The sequence below is a fragment of the Lissotriton vulgaris genome, chromosome 2_1 (genome assembly GCF_964263255.1).
Source record: "Lissotriton vulgaris chromosome 2_1, aLisVul1.2, whole genome shotgun sequence".
NCBI lineage: Eukaryota > Metazoa > Chordata > Amphibia > Caudata > Salamandridae > Lissotriton > Lissotriton vulgaris.
In genome coordinates, this window is record NC_141687.1 from 2,043,234,986 (window position 1) to 2,043,256,162 (window position 21,177).

General features: G+C 46.2%; 1 protein-coding gene across 1 annotated transcript in view; it reads left to right on the top strand.

The window, feature by feature from the left end:
- Positions 1 to 21,177, top strand: part of FBN1 (fibrillin 1) — a 622,956-nt gene that overhangs the window by 364,106 nt on the left and 237,673 nt on the right. Inside the window, exon 15 of the mRNA XM_086958277.1 lies at positions 14,448 to 14,570. Within this exon, the coding sequence (XP_086814403.1) occupies positions 14,448 to 14,570 (123 nt within the window). The remainder of the gene's footprint in view (positions 1 to 14,447; positions 14,571 to 21,177) is intronic.

The window sequence follows — 21,177 nt, forward strand, 5'->3', positions numbered from 1 at the left end:
CTGTAGCTGTGTGAGACCTTTCATGTGACTCAAGACGTCTTAAGTGTAAGCCCCGCTGGAGCAAATCTGTAAAGTTTAAGGCGTCCTTGGACACTACCTGATTTTACAGTGCGATAGATCTGGAATCCATAAGTGTGCAGGCGCATTATTTCAGTGGTCAACCGCAACTACCTCAAGCCATCATAAGCCATCGGTAATGCCACCTGGCCTTCATTCATATCCTGCAAAGAAGTTACTCTTGACGGACATAGAATGTTTTCAATTCCTAATTCTTAATTTTCAGTTAAACCTATAATATAATATATAATAATGATATAATATATAATGTAATAAATGCATTTCACAAACACAATTTCAACAAGCAACACTCTGACTTTATTTGTTAGCAGCTAACATCTTGCATGATTATGTGCTATCCTTCTGGTCCAAGACCTGCATATGGAAATGTATGTAGGCTAACTTTACATTTTCCAAAACTTGCTGAGAATGAGGACCCCACACAAGGCAAAGCAGGATATCTTTCTAACCCTTCTGGGAAAGTACAAGCTCTCGCAGGGTAGTGCAGCTATAAAATAATTGCTTTAAAAAAATATATAAAGCTGTGTAGTAGGTATAGTAAAAAGACTAACATCTGCTATGTAGTTGTAGATATTAGTTTTTTATTATGTGTATGGCACGACAGAGGCATTATGCATAAAGTGCCTTAAACATAGTAGCTTATACAGCAGAAATTAGGTGTCCTTTAGAATGCATGAACTAGCGAATATAAGGGTTCTCTATTTCTTTAGTCAATACATTTTGCTTAAAATAGCGCCTGCGACTATGGCGCAAGGAGACACATTTGGATTAGCTGGTCTATCACAAAAACTTGGTGGACAGACTTCTAAAGCGTGGGTCCTTCCCTGGTGAACATGACAGACAAAGGCATAAAGGCTACTCATGGGGCTGTTATGGGAGGAACTGCCTTAAATATCACAATGGCTTTGACGTAATTTCCACTGGCATCGTGTTCTCACCAATAACGCAGTCAGCTTCGTCATCAGGACAATTGACCCCCGGAGTCCAGATGAGGTGAGGGAACAGAGAGGAAGGTAGATGGCGCATCGCAAATTTATGGCCGCTGACTAATTAATACCCTCCTCAAAAGGAGGCGATGATATTTTAAATGTTCATAAGGTAAGTAAAACATGTGAAGGATTGCCCTTCTTTGAAGGGGTTGAAGGCAAAAATGCAACACTGCTCTGTGGAGGAAAGTACTCTCCAATCAGATGTGTTATTTAAAAAAAATCCTCTACTCTGCATGGGCCTTCCACCACAAGACTTGAAAAAATGGAATGCTGTCCCATGAGGGTCTGCCTTAATCCACAAAGCTTAAAAAAATTATTTTGGAACACGCTCCAGAATACAATTGTTGCATTTATAGAAAGTTTGGAAACCTAAATAGATCCACAGATTTTGTTGAGTCGTCTGAATTTCCTCCGAAGTAGATTTTAATTTTCATAGATGAGTTTTGTGAGGTTTCCACTGGCGTACTAGGTGTCTGAGAATTTGGCTCAGTATTGTTCATCCTACAATTTTAAATATGCAGACTAGATTTATGGCAAAGTGACCAACCATTTTTTCCAAATTTGCAGCATTAACATTTACTGATATTTTAGTCAAGCAGAATGACGTGCTTTGCTGAACACAATGTTCTCTGGAAACATTGTCAGGTCATTAAGGCTACAACATTGCAGCCTCCCACGGAACACATGACAAAGAAAACGAGCCAGCATGCAGCACATACTTTATCCACTACTAAATAAGTTTAATAAGGTCAGCGTAACATTTTCTTTTTGTAGAAAGCGGTGGGCTTAACAGCATTAATAAACAAATACTCCAGAGAAAAATATACAAATGTCAATTTAGCATTCCATTTATTAACTTGTCACAGCCAGACTTTGTGCCTCAGTCGTACACAATACAGGAAATTCCGAAGTGACTGTAAACATGTTTAACGATTTATACCATAAAAGTTAGAAGGTTGAGCTATAATGAGCTGGCCTGTTCAAACTAAGTTCTGTAACCCAGTCCACAAGGTAGGCAGGCTTTCCACAGTTTTCCTCGTTTCACATTTGGTAATGTGGCTTGAGCAGAATGTACTGTAAGAGAAAATATGTGTGGTGCAGGTTCCCACAATATACAAAAAAGCAAAGATATGCAGAACTAAAATGTCCAAACCAAGTTTAAATGAAAAGATAAATATTGAATTAAAATTAAGGGTAAAACAATCAAAATCCGATTTATGGATCGAAGAGTTATTAAATATCTAAAACTGTTCCAATGAAAATGAAGGGTGCTGTTCAGTAGGTGTTAAAGTAAGAGAATGGGTAGTTGGATAAAAAACAACTACCTCTCAAAATGTTGTTAAAACTATTTTTGTAGTGGTAGGTGCACCCTTGATGCCACACACCTTCCGGGGATCAAGGAATCAAATCATCAGTGGTGAAGAACACGAGAAGCTGATGCTAGGTGTTGGGTCAGATCGGTTATGGACCACAACGGCATGATTTGAATGAGTGTAAAAACCAGAAACACCCAGCCTAGGCAGGCAAGTTGAATATACATCTGTAGTTAGTAGGCACATTAATGTTGGGTTCAAGCTATCCAAGTCCCTGTCAAGACTAAAAGCCCTCTGGGTAGTCAGTTTTTTCATCCCTTGTTCTCAGCAGCAGCACTAAATATCAAGTTGTAGTGAGAGAATGCTGGGTTTTGTCATACATGTAGTTTTGTATATGGCTGGGTCCGAAATAGGGTGGCGTGGTGAACAAAAGAAAGATGGATTAAACCCAAATCTTTCTGACTGGGGTTGAATGTTTGCATTGTTAAGCAGTCCATCCATCATTTGTTCCTTTTGCTTTTATAGATCTTTAGGCCACTCTCTACAGACAATGACTACATTATTGATATTTGCAGCGGTTTCCCACATTGTTCAGGGTGCTAGGCTCAAACTAATGCCCTCTGGTCCACAGTAAGGAAGCACTACAGGACAGGCAGGACCTCTTAGCACCAGTCTATTCCATTAGTCCCGCTGTCTTGAAGCAGGCAATAGGCAACTCAAGGAGATCACAATTGTTCAAGGAATCCACTGATAACTATGTCTCTAGGATTCTAAAGGTCAGGAGACTGTCAGATACATCCTGGATCAGTGATCCTTAGGATAGACTTGCCCTTCTAATGATGACTCTGAGGAACAGTAGCCCTAACAGGGGTAGTTGTGAAAACCTACATCATTGGTAGAAACTTAACATTTCCACACAAGAAGACACTTTTCTTCACTCCAAAATGATGTATATGTAGTTTTGAGAAAGCCCCCCTTGCTTTAAAATCTCCTACCTGCCTTTGCGCAGAAACAAATCCAAGTTCTAAGTATATTAGAGCTCCTTTCAACCTCAGAAACTTTCCCTATTTGCTTACCCCACCATAGACAACACAGATAATGACCCAGTGTGAATGGAGTAGACATGGGAGGCCGTACCTAGTGTGCACACTGAACAGAGCACTTACCTAGCCCCTTCCACTTGTCCTGACAGATCATATCAGTATTACTGGATATTCCAGGGTCAGGTCAAATGATCAATGTAGGACATTTCCATTCCTTAGCCAAGCTCCCAAATCCAGATAGAAATGTGATTTGTGGTTTTGTGAAATTTTTCATAGAGGGGACATGTTGTCCTACATTTCCACTTAATGATTGATAATCTAGTAACCAGGATGCCTACCGTTCTATGCTTACAGTGGTTCAGTAATCACACTTAGATACTTGAGTGCCAGGTGCTTGGCTTGAACAATCTTGGCAAGCCAATCAGATGTTACAGGAACTTCTCTCAAAGACAAATGTGGCATTATTGTAAAACCATCAACGTCTTTGAGGCTTATCAAGCATGCCTTCTGAACAACATAATAACACAATCAATGCTCACAGCAAAATCAAAGCAGCAGAGACACCTGCCACTGGAAATTATTGCTCGCCTGAAATGTACGAGTTATTGGTTTGGTGAGGGAAAATATTTTACCTCAGTCAGATTCATCGAGTAGTCCAGCTCAATATCAGTCTAACCTATAAAAACATTCTATTACAACATTCCCCAATGAAGTTATTGTGAGTTATTATGCCTTTTTATGTTTTGCACTTTGCATAATGATATCTGATAGGGATAACATCACTGCTATAGTACAGAAATGAAACTGCAGTGTTCAATATAAACGGATTCAGCTAAACTAGCTTTCTAAAAGTGACCAGAAGCTGAAATATAGATTTTCTTTTGAATGCTTCCAGATATCATAGCAGTCTTCCTAATATTTCACATGAAGAAAGGAAATGTAGGTGGAAATCATTTTCTATTTGTAGCATTGTTGGAAATTGCCGTCTCTGAAGGGTCATCCCAAACTTTGTACATTTGAAGTACAGGCACTGGGTATTTGATTTACCACATTACAAGGGACTTACTAGTAACTCAAATATGCCAATCAGGTGTACACTAAAGTCACCATGTTTAGAAGCACATGCACATTGGCACTGATTAGCAGTGTGAAAGAGCCCAAAGTCCTAAGGCCAACAAAAAGAGTTCAGAAAAAAGAGGAGGAGCAAGGCAAAATGTTTAGGGTGACCCTTCAGAGAGGGCCATTTCCAACATGACCCCCTGAGCCTAAACCCAGGTTAGCCTAATCAATGCCTTGATGGATATCCTCGCTTAGGGCAATGGAACCTGGACAATAACCCACTACTGCACGGGTACTTGCCAGTTGTATGACTGTCTGAACCCAGTTGGATCCCTCTGTTCGTGCTCTCTGGGGCCACTGGGTAAGCCCAAGGCACCCTTCTCCTTACCTGAGGGCCCCACCTGTATGACAACTAACATGGCTGCCATGCAGAAAAGAGTACTCTAGTTGAGATACCAAGTTGCCAGTGGGAATACATTTAGTATCCTTAATTTGGTCTTGCTGTATTGATGGGTTGATAACCTGACATTGTTTAAAGTGAGCATTCTCCACACCTGAGGGACTCTTTAAATTATATGTGTTGTCTGTTACCTTCCAGAGGGTAACACATCGGGTCTTAACTGGTTTGGAGAACTTCAGTGGAAGCTACTTGGATGGCATTGCTATCTTCAGTGCCACTTGGAAGTACCACCTGGTTCTTTTTAGGAAAGTGGTTCATGCACTACAAAGAGACAACTACCAGCCTATAAATTTTAGACAGGAAAGGTTTCTACAGTCTAGGCAGACTAAGAAGTTTCCAGTGGAAAGATACAGCCTCTCTATGCCCAGGTCCAGTTGGACACCAAGAGGACTTTGAGAGAGGATTCTTTAACATAGCTTGGTCTTTAAAACTGTCACACCTATTTAGTTGGCAATTAATATTCTGTACAACCTGACCAACGACACTTGAGGTGACTTGAATATGCATAGCAGAAAAATCCAAAACTTATGAGATGTTTCATGATTCACCATGTCTTAAACATGCTTGTTAGAGTTTTTGCTATGATAAAACTGAGGGGCTGCATAAGGGATTGCCTCCGCCTATGGAAACCCTATAGGCGAATTTGTTGTTGGATTTCATTCAGGGCCGGACTGGCCGTAGCGGGCACCGGGCAATCCCCCGATCCGCCGCATGGGTGGGGGCCGGTTTTGGGCCCCTGGGGGGCGTTTTTGTTAGAGTGACGTTTTTGCAGCATAGCTGCAAAATCGTCCCTGTAACAAAATCAGCAGAAAACCGGCCCCGGCAAAGAGCTTGGCGGCATCCCCAACCCCCGCGGGGGAGGGGGAGGGATAGGTGACCGAGCACTTTGCCAGGGCCGGTTTTGGTTCCCAGTCCGGCCCTGATTTCATTTAAAGGTTAATAGAGCTTACTTGCCATGGTTCCATCTCTGTATTGCGTAGAGAATTTCATATAGCAACCATTAGTTTAAGAAGAACCAACACCATTTGGATTTTACAAAGATGTAGTGAAGACCTCAATATTTTAGTTTGAATTTACAGGGTTTCCTTCTTAATTTTACAGCACATTTAGCAATGTGGCCATTGATGCCATGATCTGTCTGAGTAAATGCATTGCTTCCCTGCAAGTCCCAACAGCTCCGATCAAGTGGCACCATTGAGGTGGTTACATCTCAACTATAGGTGAGCACTATTTGTTCAGATGCTATTCCAGTTCCCTGCTGGAGTCCTCCCCATAAATATGTCAAAATATTTCTCTGCCCACATATAAAAGACAAATAAAACCAATACTAGTAGATTGCCTGCTCCTCTTTATACGCTCTGTATAGGGATGTGGTCACACGGCTAGACTACTGTGATTCTGGGCAAATCACTTAATCTCCCCGTGCCTACCAAATAAAAAATGAATGTGTCCTTGTGTAACATAACTGGCGCTCATGTAAAACCCTCCATACCTTCGGGTAAAGTTTGCGCTTTATAAAATCTGCCCCAAAAATAAATTTCAAATGTAACAACAAGAGCGGCAGGTTTAACCCCTTCGCTGCGGCCGCGATTTTCCCGATGTGCGGTTTTAAAAAGAACAGGGCGGGCCGTGACGAACCTCAGCCGTCATCAGCACATACCCACCGCGGGGCGTGACCGCTGGGGTTCGTCACCAGCATGGGAGGGGTTAAGAAGGCTGCAAGGGTTCTCTCGTGGTGTAGGGTCTGCTCCAACTGCATCAGCATTTGCAGATACTTAAGCCCTCCCTACGAGTGGCCTGATAATGCTCCCAATACCTTTGGACCCCAGGAATTACCAATACCAGGAGTACTGGTTAATCCGAAGGAAGGGTAATTACTGAGGGATTCCAATTAGAACCCAGAGATTCCCCTCAGAAATTAGGAATTACTGGGGCAATTAGTAATTCCAAGTCCAGTTCCCCCGGTAATTCCTCATTTGTCCACAGCTTTTTACACAGAGGTTTCTTTTACGGATGCCATTGGAAGTCAGATGCCGCTCATAAGGAGGCCAGAAACAGCGAGCCTCTGATTTTTTAAATTTTTTTTAATTTTATTTATTTGAAAAGTTTTATATAGCGCTGGCTAGATCCGGAGGTATCAGAGCGCTTTTCATGAGGACGAGCTTTGTTACAGGGTATACTTATAAGTTACATAGTTACAAAAATCTGCAGTGCCTGCTCGGTTGGCGTGTGCTGGCGAGAGGGTCCCGACGGTGTTTGATTGGCGGCGGCCTGCTGGGAGGACGGTGCGCCACATGGTAGCAGCCGTAGGCTTTGCGCCAAGTGCAGTGGTACCGAGTCGACTGCGGAGCGACAACCGCCTATAATCACTGAGGATCGAATGCCTCAACATCTGGCAGATAAGAAAACAACGTTTTTACCTTTGTGTGATGTCCGAGAGACCCACACACGGCAACAACCTTGAGTTCTTTGCTAATATTGTCTTAATATTTCAAAACCATAGGCTAAAAGAGGCATACTTATTTACAAGCAGCTTGCGCCTCCAGTGTGTCACTTTTAATAAGGGAAAAGTTATTCACCGGCGGCGCGCAGCGCTTGTAAGTAAGCCTCAGACACTATAGCCAGTGCTTTAAATGGGAAAAAATAAGTGCAGGTACTCTTTAAAATGAGCTAGAGTTGTAGTGAGTGGGTGGGGCTGGGCGGAGCTAGGGGCGGGGCTAAGGGCAAGACATAATGATAATTAATAACTTCCATAATAGTTGCAGCACACACCAAAGCCCATGATAAATGTGTTTATATAAACAAAGCAGGTTAACTCATCATACAAAATGAAAGAGAAATGCGATAATATGTTAACTTTTCCTTTTTTTGCAATAGTTGCACCTTCTTAATGCCATACTGTTAATTGATGATGTTTGGCACAATACTATATATTTTTGAGCATGTGAGTAGGAAGAAACTGAAAATAACCCCACATCAAACCAATGCTCTTATGGCAACTAGCAAATGAAGCAAATCATCATGACTCCCCCTAGAAGGTATCTCTTCCATCGATCTATACAGTCATCCTTTCATCCTACCATTTACCTGCTGATGTCCACCATTTACCCTTTACATTCTGTCATCTATTCGGTTTTTCATCCATCATTCAGTTTTTAACCATTCCGTCTGTCCACCCTTCATATCCAAACCTATCCATCCATCCTTAAACATATCCATTCATCCTTTCACTCATCCATCTCTTTATCCACTCTTTCACTCATCCATCAATCCTTTTGCTCATCTATCCATCAACCCTTTCACTCCTTTATACCATCCACTCAATACCTCCTTTTACTCATACATCATCCACCCTTTCATCCATCCTCCCTCACTTTCATTCATCCACCCATCCATCCATCCATCCATCCATCCATCCATCCATCCAATCTTTCACTTACACATCCATCATCCGCCCTTTTATCCAATCATCCACCCTCTTTCACCCATACATCCATTCACTCTTCCATCCATCAATACATCCACCCTAGCTCACTCATCCATCCACTCACTCACCCACCAACATTCCCTACTACGTTATTCATGAACCTTTGTCACCACAGACATGTACACACAACGTGCCACCCATTTTCCTTAAAATACCTCCTGAGCATGCCTTGATTCTCTCTCTCTCGCGCGTTTTCCTTACAAAACCAGTCATACAAATGCAGGCACACTGGGTAATTGAGACATTTTTTTTTAGGAAGGTTCGTTTCTCAGTACAGAACGCTGTTAGATTAGCGCTCAGCCTCTTCCATCGCATTGTCTGGGCATTAACCCTCTGATCCAGAAAGTACAGAAAGTGTGAGAATCGCCGCCCTTGCCACTGCTAAAATGTATATGTTTAAAGTACTTTTCACTTTCTGAAGTGCTGCGCTTTGAAAATCACACGCGCACACTAGCAGGTAAAATGAATCTCCACCCTGCTTTGTCTAGCACAGCGTGACCGTGAGCACCTCACATTATTCAAGTGAGCCCTGCCGATTAGCTCAGCAGGGGCTCAGATGGGGGCTACAGAAGTGGCGCCTTGGCTGACAGAAACGTCCCCACCTTCTCATTCGCACTCTCAGCCAGTGACCTCCCTTGTCATGAGTACCGGTACTCTCCTCTGGCAGAAGAGAAGTGCCGGTACTCAGACTGACAAATCTAAGAAGTGCCGGTACTCCGTACCGGTGAGTACCGGCCCATTTAAAGCACTGACTATAGCAGAGCCCTGGCACTGGAGTGATACCGAGCACTGTATTTAATCTGTCTACATCTTTTTTTCAAGGACTAAGGGCAGCTACATGGGGCGTCTGCCCCGTACCTTAGTGCGTAATGCTTCACAGGGCTATGATCCTGATGTTTCCACATGGCCTTCCTCAATGCAGTGTATATTTTAGCTAATCTCTATGTTTTTCTAAACATCGTGATGTCTCAAGCAAAGCCTGAAGCCTAAACTTAAATGACTTCTGAGCATTTACTTAAATGGGACTTCTATTTTAAGGTAGAATTTATGTCATAAATCCGCATACCGCATGAGCGGCCTTTTGAATCAAATGATACACATAAGCATATCACTGAGGTTCTTTACTGGGTTTGCCCTTTTAAGGTAAAAAAATGTCAAATATGGATTCATGTACGAGTTAAAATTTTGACTTGTGAAATATTCATTTCCTAAAGTATGAAGCATTTTTCCTTGAAACAAAATGTAGGCCTCACTTCCTTTTCTTTCCTTTTACAGAATATTTCATCCGAGTCAGGAACGGTTATAATTTGTAGAGACTTTCAGACTCCCCTGCAATCTTCTTGTACTTTTAATATCTTATAATACAATTCAAGAATAATAAAAAAATTAAGAGATTCAAATGAAACAAATCGGCATAAGAAAAACGCCGATGCTAATGTGAAGAGGAAAGCCACATAGTCCAAATCACTCACGTTTTTGTAAATAACACGTATTGTAAAGCACCTCGGGAGTCTTGAGGAATGTTAGGGTCAGGAGCTTGTACTCCACATCAACACAAAAGTTCCCATGTCTCTCATCAGTGGGGTAATGGAAAATGATGCCCCCTGTACGGTGGGATAAGGGCCACTGAGTCGCAAATATCTTATAGATATTCATTGGCCCTTGGCTGAATGGGGGCCCCCTGCTGCAGGGGCTACATTTGTCTGTGTCACGAGCTTCACATCAGCATGTAAACTCGTCATGTGGGTCAGATGATGTGCTCATTAAATCGAGGGCTTCTTTGGGGAAGCCACTCACAGCTAGGACACTAAATCCTGCTCTACTTTGCAATGTGCATAGGGGTATATGTATTAAATTATCTCGCAGCAACTCACCTAACTGCGCTGAATGATAGGGAAAGTGCAGGAATGCACTGCGCTTAACCGTATATGGCGCATTCCTGTCTTTTCCCAGCACTGGCGCACATTCTGCTGCCTCGCACCAACGTAGGCCCCCTTGCACCATGTGCAGGAATGGATACCTTCCTGCACAAATACAATCCTGAGATGCATTTTCTCTTTCTACGTGTGCTGCAGAAGAGGAAGTAACAAGGAGAAATAAAGATATTTTGCCTCGTTATGCCCCACGTGGGAAGGTGACCATTTCGACGCATTCCAGATTGAACAGTATTGTTAAATTTAGAAATGCACCTAAATCCATCGGGGGCTGTATGAGAACACCCACGCTCCACCCATGGATCGCCTCCCAGGGGGCAGAGTAATGCAAAGCAGCGATTCACGCTGTGTTGCGTTACTCTGGATTTATCCAAGGTGGCCTTCCATGGCTTGATAAATCCGACGTAGGTTTTGCGTTACCCTTGAGTCCCTATGCGTGGCACTAGGGCGACACAAAACTTACATAAATATGCTTCTAAGTCACCTGAAAGTTATGCCACAAACATGATTGGGCCATTAACTTATTCTGACAGCACAATAAGCTGAATAAACTGAAAGGGACATTTATCAGAGCTTTTTGGACGAGTAATGAGCATACCAGATAGAATATCATGCCGCAGTAGTAAACGTGCGATATTATTATTGTAGCAAAGGTATATGCCCATATATCAGAATATAGAACCATATTGAGCCAGAGTTATATGTACCACGATTAGAATATATCATCCCATTGTAATATGTTCAGCAATCATAGCACTGGGTCGCAGTATTAAACTCATCTATCAGAATTGTGTATCACAGTGTAATATGCAGAGCTGTCAGAACATTATGCCACAGTAATAGGCCCACCCCTCCGAATGCTCACACACAGCTGAATTTCCAGCCATCTGGAAGTTGGCCAATGTGAATATGCTTATTCCTCACCATGTTGCATAACCTATAATGCACAGCTATTAAAATATCATTTCACACTAATGTGCTTAGCCTTCCGAATACTGAAATATAGTCAAATGTTTAGAGGGAGTATGTTCCTCCATCAGTGCATGGGACACAGTAAGAAAGACACAGTAAGACTACTATGCCATAGTGGTAAATCAAGACATCAGAACATTACCCTTGAGTAATATGAAAGTCATCAGATTATTTTAGTGCATTGACATGCCCACTTTTCGGAATTTTTTACTTCTATATATACTCATTCAGGACAGTAAAACTCCTGCATCCACCGGTTACCACAACCTGTATTGTGGGGGCTGGACCACAGAAGTCACTTCCCTGGACTCACCCCAGAGAGTGTGGACCACGATGGCGTGAGGAAGATAGAATATGTATCCCTTATGGAAACCGGAGTCTATTCTATTGCCAATGAGGATTCTCTGTCTCTCTCTTCCTCTCTCCCTCTCTCCCATTAAGTGGTGGTTTTGTATGAAGTCAAAATCTGTCCATAGGAAACTGGAGTCAGGCCATCAGACCCTTTGCTATAGTCTGACAAACAAATCACTAGGTGGTAATACAGATCTCTAAACTGTGACATCAAGCAGATTACAATCTGTGACCAAGAGGTGACAGGTCATGGAACCCACGGCTCAACACATTTAACCACCTCGATCCACGTGGCAAAAAGGAGACTGGGCCAAATCACAGTGATTCATCCTGTTTCTAGGGCAAGTCTGAGAAGTAAGCCATCCTTCAAGGTTGAGAAAGAGCTTCAGGGGCCATCATTACTACATGTAGAATGTGCTGCACTTTCCCGCAGAAAGCATCTTTCTGCTATGGTCTATAGTAATCACGAAACTACCTTGACCACATTACAAACTTTGCCTTTAGTCAATGTGGACCACAAGTTGGATGCCCTTGTCAGCAGCAAACTGCCCATGGCTGCTGGGCGGACAGAGGTCATATGCACGTTGCCATGACCTCTGCAAAACTTGGAGTGATGCAGGGTGGGCACTAAGTGACTCTACTGACACCCAGAAAGAAAGCCAACATACTGCCCCACTGCTAGTACTGTCACTGCATCCAGGCACGTCACTGGCATGTAAAGTAAAACTGAACGTGCTGGGCAGTGAATATGCATTGTTTGCTTTTTATGAAATTTGAACTGGCGGATTTTGAGTTATTGAAATGTGATTGATTGAGGGCCTCAGAAGATAAAGACCTCTTTGTTTGTGAGAGCTACCTCACACTGGCATACATAAAGCCTACTCAGGAGTGCAAAATGGTGATGTGCAGGTACACAATAAGACATTAGTGTGGGAAGTTAGACTTTTCTTCTCTATATCTAGCCGCCTACAATCATACAGTCGTAGCTATGACGTCCTGCCAGAGTGTTGCCCACGTTTTTCATTTCACAATGCGTATATTATGATGTCATGTAAATCATACACTCGCAAAGTAGCATGTGGAAAGTTGTTTGGACCTGCAATCTACAGAATAGCAAGTGAAATATAAGCAGGCACAGAAACAGAAAGCCATGCAGGAGAAACCATTAGTGCACAGACAGATGTTTAGAGTTGTAGGTCGTAGCAGGGTACAGACAAACGAAGCCAATGAAATTTAATAGGAGCTTCCAGCACAGCAACTCCCTGAGTATGATGAAGCCAGTTCTCTAACCCACCCACAAGAATTCACTTATATTGCTTCCAATTACAGGCCTGCAGACCAAGACATTTTGGAGCGGTTTCTTGTGTTTTTCTAAATATGCCAGAGAGTCTCTGAGCAACAGACTTTCACTAAAAATGTGACCTCTTCTGGGGTGGTGGGAGGTTTTCCACTTTGAACTTTGGGTTACTTGTTGCTTCATAACTTTGAAGGCCTCTCGCTTGGAGTGCTAGATTGTCTTTAGAAGTATAGGATTTGGGAGGAGTTGGCGATGCAGATAAGAGCAAGAGGACTAGTTCTGTTTTTGCACAGGGTCCCATGATACTAATAATTCACAAAGAATTCAGTTTATTATATCCCTAAACAAGGATACTTGATTCACTCAATTCGATGCATAAGTGCCTAAAACCTAAATTGTGGATAGAAAATTCCTGTTGTATCTGAAACAGAGGCAATGACAACTTTCTTCATCTGTTACTGTGGGATATTAGGAGCACAATTACAAACAACTGTCATTTTCTAGTATCAACTATAGCTTACCCCCAAAACACTACACAATATCTACCCCACCAGACCAGATGAATGGACACGCTGTAGAAACCCCGAAGCAGACTTTTATCATGTGGTTTGGGAATGGGCATATATTAAGACCGTGACGTACTAGCAGGAGATACTGGACAAACTCACATGAGCAGCAGAGTGGGAGTTGGGGAGTGACCCAAAGGAACTACTACTGGGACTATTACCTGCAACAATAAAAAAAACTGAGCCATAAATTCTTGAACCTAGGACTGGTACTAGCGAAACACCGCATAGCTATTAGATGGTTAAACCCATCTCCACCGTTGTTCAGGGAATGGTTACGAGACATGATGGAATGGGCTACGGCCGAGAAAGTTAGACTGAAACAGATCAGAAGTGATAATAGGCTGGAGGATGACTTAAGAGCATGGAGACAGATGACAGCAGAGTTGGTATACTCAGGGTGACACCTACGCAACTTAATGCACCCCAGTAAATAAAAATGCATCCAAAATGTTTATGTTATGTATCAGATAAAGAATATACATAAGATGAAATAGGACCAGATCATGAGATAATATGCAAAACCGTTCAACCATAGGAGTGACACATGTTTCACATGTCACTCAGCTATGCCTTTCTCATCTATACAACTGTTGAAATGACTGATCGAATCGTAGACCTTTTGCCTGTTGGGGGGGAGGGAGGGTAACAAAAAGAAGGGGAAAGATTTGTTGTATGTTTCAATACCAAGTAAAGAAAAACAGACTGCATGTATCAATGTGTGATGTTACAAGATCTGCCATTATTTCATGACATCTGATCCTGCAAACCAATAAAAATATATTTTTTGAAAAACCTGTCATTTGCTGGTATAATGTGTCTGGGGTTTGGCACAAATTATGGTTCCGTGTGTTCTCCATGTATACTAATGCTGAGTTCATTTATTCCTTTCCAACAGATATCGATGAATGTGAGATTTCCGGAATCTGCATGAATGGCCACTGCGTGAATACTGATGGCTCCTTCAGATGCGAATGTTTCCCTGGCCTAGCCGTTGGCCTTGATGGCCGCGTGTGTGTTGGTAAGACAATCCTTCTCAGAGATCATTTATGCTCAAAGACTTAGAAACATCATGCCACTAGGAAGACATTTACATAATAGGAACCATCACCCTTAACTTCCTACTACTGTAATCTCGACTGAGTGATATGCAGTGCGCCATTGCTATTCAGCTAGGAAAATGGCCAAGATCACAGGCAGCACACCCCCTTATCTTGCCAACAAGCATACCATTTCTGCTGGTTTAGGCTCAACTGCAGCCAGGGAATTATCAGAATGCAGACCAAGCAGTGTAAATTAATAAATAAATAAGCAAATCACCAAGCCTTTTCCATCTATGTACACAGTATCTGGAAAAACATCCTTGTACTAATCAGGACTGCCCCAATGCTGCTCCAATTTAGGAAAGAGTTGCACATCCCTTTGGCTGGGTTTGAGCTACTCAAATACCACAAAGATACATACACACACTATACATACTCTTATACACATACATGCACATACTTATAGGAACAACATAAGTGAAACTGTGGAAATCTACATGAAACAGCCGTCACTAGTATTCTCACATCTCTCTTGTTCCTTTTAACAGTTCTGATCCTAAGTGCTTTCCCAGGCAAAAGAAATATGCTTGTTGTGACACAGTAGTTGAAGTCTGTGGGCCATACTAGATAAATCAGTGCCATGCGCTCTCCTGCTGTGAGCAAGCCCACTTTGGTAGAATATAGTACCCATCGTGCAAAACACCACAGGCCAGGCCGTATTTGCAAAATGAACATGCAGAATGAGTATGCATGTCATCACACTGCTTTGAAGACTTTGGTCTGGGTTGTATACATGCTTTTTATGTTCTACCAAATGATGTGTGGTGACACTATGCTTCAGCTCATAAGGGCCACTGCTGAACCCCAACCTCACTCATGTATGCCCTCATCATCATAATCATGGCTTTACAATAGTGTGTCATTAGCATACGTCCCACAAATATGTTACCTTTTTGAAACATGTAAAATCAGTGTGATGTGTAGAGATTGTGTTCCTTGAGGTGGAAGTCTGGAAAGAAATCCTATGTTCTAAAGATTGGACTAAAGTCAAAATTATCGCTGTGAAAACCCCTGCAAAAATGTGGGGCCTTGTTGGAAGGTGAATTATTAGTAGGGGTAAGTAGGCACCTACCGCTAGCAACAAGGCCACCAACGCAATATTAGGTCCAGACAGTGTCTCAATAACTTATTCCCTTGCTCAACCGTTGGTAGCTGTCAACGACAGGTTTGTGAAGCATTTAAAATCACCAGTACATTAAATAAGTAAGACACAACACACACAAAAAATACAGAACCAAATGATAGAAATAGGAAATACTTTTATGATTAAAATGACACCAAAATGACGAAAATCCAATATAGGGAACCAGAGATATACATTTTTTTTTCACAACCAATTTTATTAAGCAAATGATCATCACAAATGTGGCATCTCCACACATCGAGAACACCACAACAAAATCAGTACAGCAATTACACAGGCAGCAAATAATAGAGCAGATTCAGAATAGGCTTAGTATAGAGATTCCCCAAAACCCTACCCTAACCCCCAACGCTACCTCCCCCCCATTCTAAGAACCCCCCCCCCCACAACCCCCCCTACCACACGTGTACATATAGCAACAGGGAAGAGTCATATGTGGGTGTAATTCCACCAGGGCGTTACTGCTGCGGACCAAGATTGTCACTGCGATCAGATGTCCTCCTCCTGCTCCGCCGGGGGGTCCAAGGACAGACCACGGTAGTCGGCCCAACGCTTCCAAATTTTGTAGTGTTTGCGCGGACACCCCCTCGCCTCAAAGATCGGTCCCTCCAGACCCATGAAATAATCCAGCCCAGCCTTCCACGCCGACAAGGGGGGAGCCCTCACCGACTTCCACGCTCGGGCCAGGTCCCGCTTAGCCACGACCAGCCCCAATAGCAACAAGTGGCGCTTATAAACATTACCACCAATCCCTTCCATGATATGCAAGAGGCCCAGCCGGCGGGTACGGGGAAGATCCCAGCCCAGGACCTCAGCCAGACAACTCCACACGCCCCTCCAGAACCCAGTCAATCGGCCACACGACCACACCGTATGCACCAGAGAGGCAGGCACCACTCCACAGCGCAGGCATTCCGAGGACGCAATCAACCCAGCCTTCCACAACCGCTCACGGGTATAATAGGCACGATGCAGATATTTGAATTGGATTAGCCGGATCGCAATGGCGGTTCCACGTGGGGATTCCAGTGCCTCCCTCCAATCGTCGTCATCAAGGGGGCCCACATCCACTTCCCACGCCTCCCAAAGGGAGTGTAGGGTGGAGGAGCAATGAATTACAAGTGTCTGGTAGATCCTAGAGACCTTCCTGTCCCCCAGGTCCCCCATAAATACCTTGGCCTCTACTGGACTAAATTCCGGCAGGGAGTCGAGACCGGCGATGCTCGGGGCGAGGGCATGGCGCAGCTGGAGGTAGCGGAAGAACTGGGACTGAGGCATTTGGAACTCTGCACCGAGCTCCTCGAAGGATTTGAGGGTGGTGCCCGACACAACCTGGCCCAGCTGAGTAATCCCATTGGTCTCCCAACCCTCAAACCCGGTTAGGGCCGCCAGCTCCGGGAGCAAACCATTGTGCCAAAGCGGCGTCTCAGCCGTCAACCTGCCCCACCATCCCATGCGGCGCAATGACTGTCGCCACACCGCAAAGACCACTCCGGTGACCGATGGCAATCCACGACGTAAGCGAGCGGAATAAAGAATTGTATGGAGCGTGTGGTCGCCCATGAGCAACCGTTCCAGGGCATAAGCCGGGTCTCTTCTATCACCATACCACCAATCATTTAGGACCAGCAGGTGGGAAGCCTGGTAGTAAGAGAGGAGGTCCGAGGGGGCCAGGCCACCACTGTATGTGGACAGAAAGCACGTCTTCCACGCCACTCTGGCCGCACCACCACCCCACAGGAAGCGGCCCAGCACCGAGTTAACCTGACGGAACCACTCCAGGCCAATGGGGTATGGGAAGTTCTGGATTTGGTACAGGAGCCGCGGAAGCGCCACCATCTTGAAGATGGCCGATCTCCCAAAGATAGTAAGCGGCATTCTAGCCCAGGTCTTGACATCAGCCTGAACCCGCTCCCACACCGGCAAGACTCCACGCGCCCAGGCCACGGCCCGCGACTCCGAGAGAAAAACTCCCAGATACTTTAGGCCATCCGAGGCCACTCGCAACTCAGCAGCCCAGGGGTCAGCAACCACACCACCGCCCAGCACCCACAGGGTCGATTTATTCAGGTTAAGGTGAAGGCCCGAGACCCCGCCAAACTCCCGCATGATTTCCAGAACTCGGGGACCTGATCGCCGTAGTTCCGTAAGGAAGAGGAGGACGTCATCCGCATACAGTGCAATCCTATCCACCAGATCCTCATTCCAAACGAAACCGCGCATCCGGTCATCCGCTCGTATCCGCGACGCCAGAGGTTCCATGGCGAGGGCAAACAGGTACGGGGACAGCGGGCAACCCTGCCGAGTACCACGACCCACATGGAAGCGCCCAGAGGTAGCACCGGCCACGCGGACCGAGGCCGTAACGTTGGTGTAGAGGAGACGAATGTACAACAGGAAGACCGGCCCCAGGTTGAGGCGGGCCAACAGTGTGAACAGATATGCCCAGCTCACCGAATCAAAGGCTCGGTCCATGTCCGCTAGGAGGAGTGCCGCCTGCTCATCTCTAGCACCCATAGCATCCACCGCCGCCTGCGCCCGCCGAATATTATGTCGAGTGGCCCTGCGAGGCATGAATCCAGCCTGATCGGGGTGAACTAGGTCAGCAACGTGGGGCAGGAGGCGGTTTGCCAAGGCCTTAGCCAGAACCTTGGCCTCAATGTTGAGGAGGGAAATCGGCCTGTACGAGTCATGCCGGTCTGGTGCCCTGCCCGGCTTCAAAAATACCACGATTTCTGCATGTCGCCAATCTGGGGGCAGCTCTCCCCGAGCCCGCGCCTCCTCCAGAGCACAGCGATAGTGGGGCCCCAGCTGGACGTGAAACTTTTTGTAGAATTCACTTGGGTAGCCACTCGGGCCGGGCGCCTTACCCGTATTCAGTTGACCAAGGGCCTCTCCGAGCTCCTCAGCCGTAAGCGGGGCGTCCAGTGCGGTTCTGGTCTCATCGGGGACGGCTTGCGGCAGTAGGTCGTCAAGATACGCGGAGATCTCGCTCGCCTCTAAACGATCCCGGGGAGCGTATTGCGCCTCGTAGTAACGGGCAAAGCTAGCCGCCAGCAAGTCCGGGTCGGTCATGACCGAACCGTCATCTGCGGTAAGGCCCGGCAACACTAGGGGCTGGAAGGTCGCCTGGCACAATCTATGCAGCATAGTACAGGACTTGTCGCCCCACTGATACACCCTGCTGCGCGTGGCGAGCCACGCCTGCCGGGCTTCCTCATAAAGAACAGAGGCGTATGCTTGCTGGGCCTGCAAGAGCTGCCTCACAATGCCCTCGTCGCTCCCAAGCCGGCCACGCTGCTCCAGCTCCTCCACGCGGGCCGCGGCGGTCACAATGGCCTCCCGATGTTTTCGTCGAGCAGCCACGCACCAAGCTATATCCACGCCCGAAGCGTGGGTTTCAGCGCCTCCCACACCACCACTGCACTCACATCTCCAACCAAGTTCTCGCGCCAGAAATGATCAATCGCCTCACGCAGGTGATGCACATACTCAGGCCGCTGCAGCTGCCAAGAGGACATCCGCCATCGAAACGGCTGTCTCGTGGAGGGGAGGGTCATGGTAGCTAGGACGGGGGAGTGATCAGACAGGCCTCTGGGAAGTATCATAGCATCCTTGACCCGACTCAGACAGGCACCCGGCACAAACAGATAGTCCAGTCTCGAGAAGGACCCATGCACCGCCGACACATACGTGAATTCACGCACAGCAGGATGAAAGTGCCGCCATACATCAACCCAGCCCAGGCCACTCGCAGTCGCACGCAATTTGGTGGGAGCAATAGTGGGGGGGGGATCCGACACCACAGGCACCCGCCTCAGACGATCCAGGCCAACATCCATAACCTCGTTCCAGTCGCCCCCCACCATGGTGAGGACCTCCGGAATCTCATCCCATAGCGCGAATAGCAGCTCAGACAAAGCCCACTGCAGAGGGGGGGGGGCATATACGCTACCAAAAACCACCTGTTCAGTACCCAACCGGCCTTTGATGAAAATATATCGGCCCTGAGGATCAATCCACTGCTTGTCATGCACATAAGCCAACCTGCGGTGTACTAAGGTAGCCACCCCCCTAGAACCCCTCGTAAAGCCCGCATGGTACACCTGCTGAAACCCGAACCTCTGGAGGCTAAGGGCCTTAGAGCCCAGCATGTGAGTCTCTTGAAGCAGCAGCACATCTACCATCTCTCTTTTCCCCCAACGCAGCACAGCCCCACGCTTGATTTTGTCCAGAATACCCCTCACATTCCACGTCACAACACGCAGGGTCTTTTGAGGAGGTACAGTCGCAGTATCAGCCATAATTAAGACAGTGTCCAGCATCCGGCCCCCCGCCCCACCCTGGCACACCCCACAAAGCAACAAAATCAAAAGCCAAAGACACGTGTGGTCCCACCCTCCCAACCCGAACACCCAGTACCCCAAAACCTACCTGGCCACCTCCGGCCCCGACCTCCCCAACCCCCAACAATAAAACAACCCCCCCCTGCACCCCACACCCCCCACCCCAATACCTCAGAAAACAGTGAAGTATCTGTCGCGGCATGGAGAGACCTGGGTCCAGAACAGAGAACCCAAGCCCCACCATACCAATGGATCCCAACACCCCCATCAACACTCACTCACCACCCCCCCAACAACACCCACTACTCGTGAGGGTCTAAGGCCCATAAAAGCCGCCACCCGAGCCCCGCAGTGGCTCTACCCAGAGCCTCAGAGTGTTTTAGAAGCATACAGAGAAGCTCAGGCAAAGTCACATGGAACAGTCTCACCAGTCGGTCCATTTCGGGCAACACCAACAGCCAGGCACCACCAGGGTTCAACTGCCAGCATCAGAGTGTTCAGAGTCAATTGTGCCGTTCGTCTGCGTCGCACTGGCGGAAGCTGACCGTTTCTTAGACCTGGACCTTCGATGCCGTCCTTTCCGGTTGGTGCGGTCCGTCCGCTCCGGTGATGATCTCTGGGACCCGCCAGGATCCAGCCCCGGCTGGGCATGGGGCCGAAGTCGCACCGTCTCATCGGTCCAACGAAAAACCTCCTCGGGTGTATCGAAGAAGTGTGTCCGGGACTGGTGTACTACCCGCAGGCGGGCCGGGTACAGGAGAGAGTATTGAAGCTTCAGGCCCCGCAACTTAGCCTTGGCGGCCACAAAGGATTGTCGCTGCTGCTGAACCATTTTCGTGTAGTCCGGGAAGATCATTATGGCATGATTCTCATATGTAAGCGAGCCCTTGGTCCTCGCCTCCCGCAGTATGGCATCCCGGTCATGATAGTTCAGCAGCCGAGCAATGACCGGCCGAGGACGTTCCCCCTCAGGCGGCCGCTGAGTCAGGGCCCTGTGCGCCCGTTCAATCACAAAACACGCCGACAGCGTCCCCT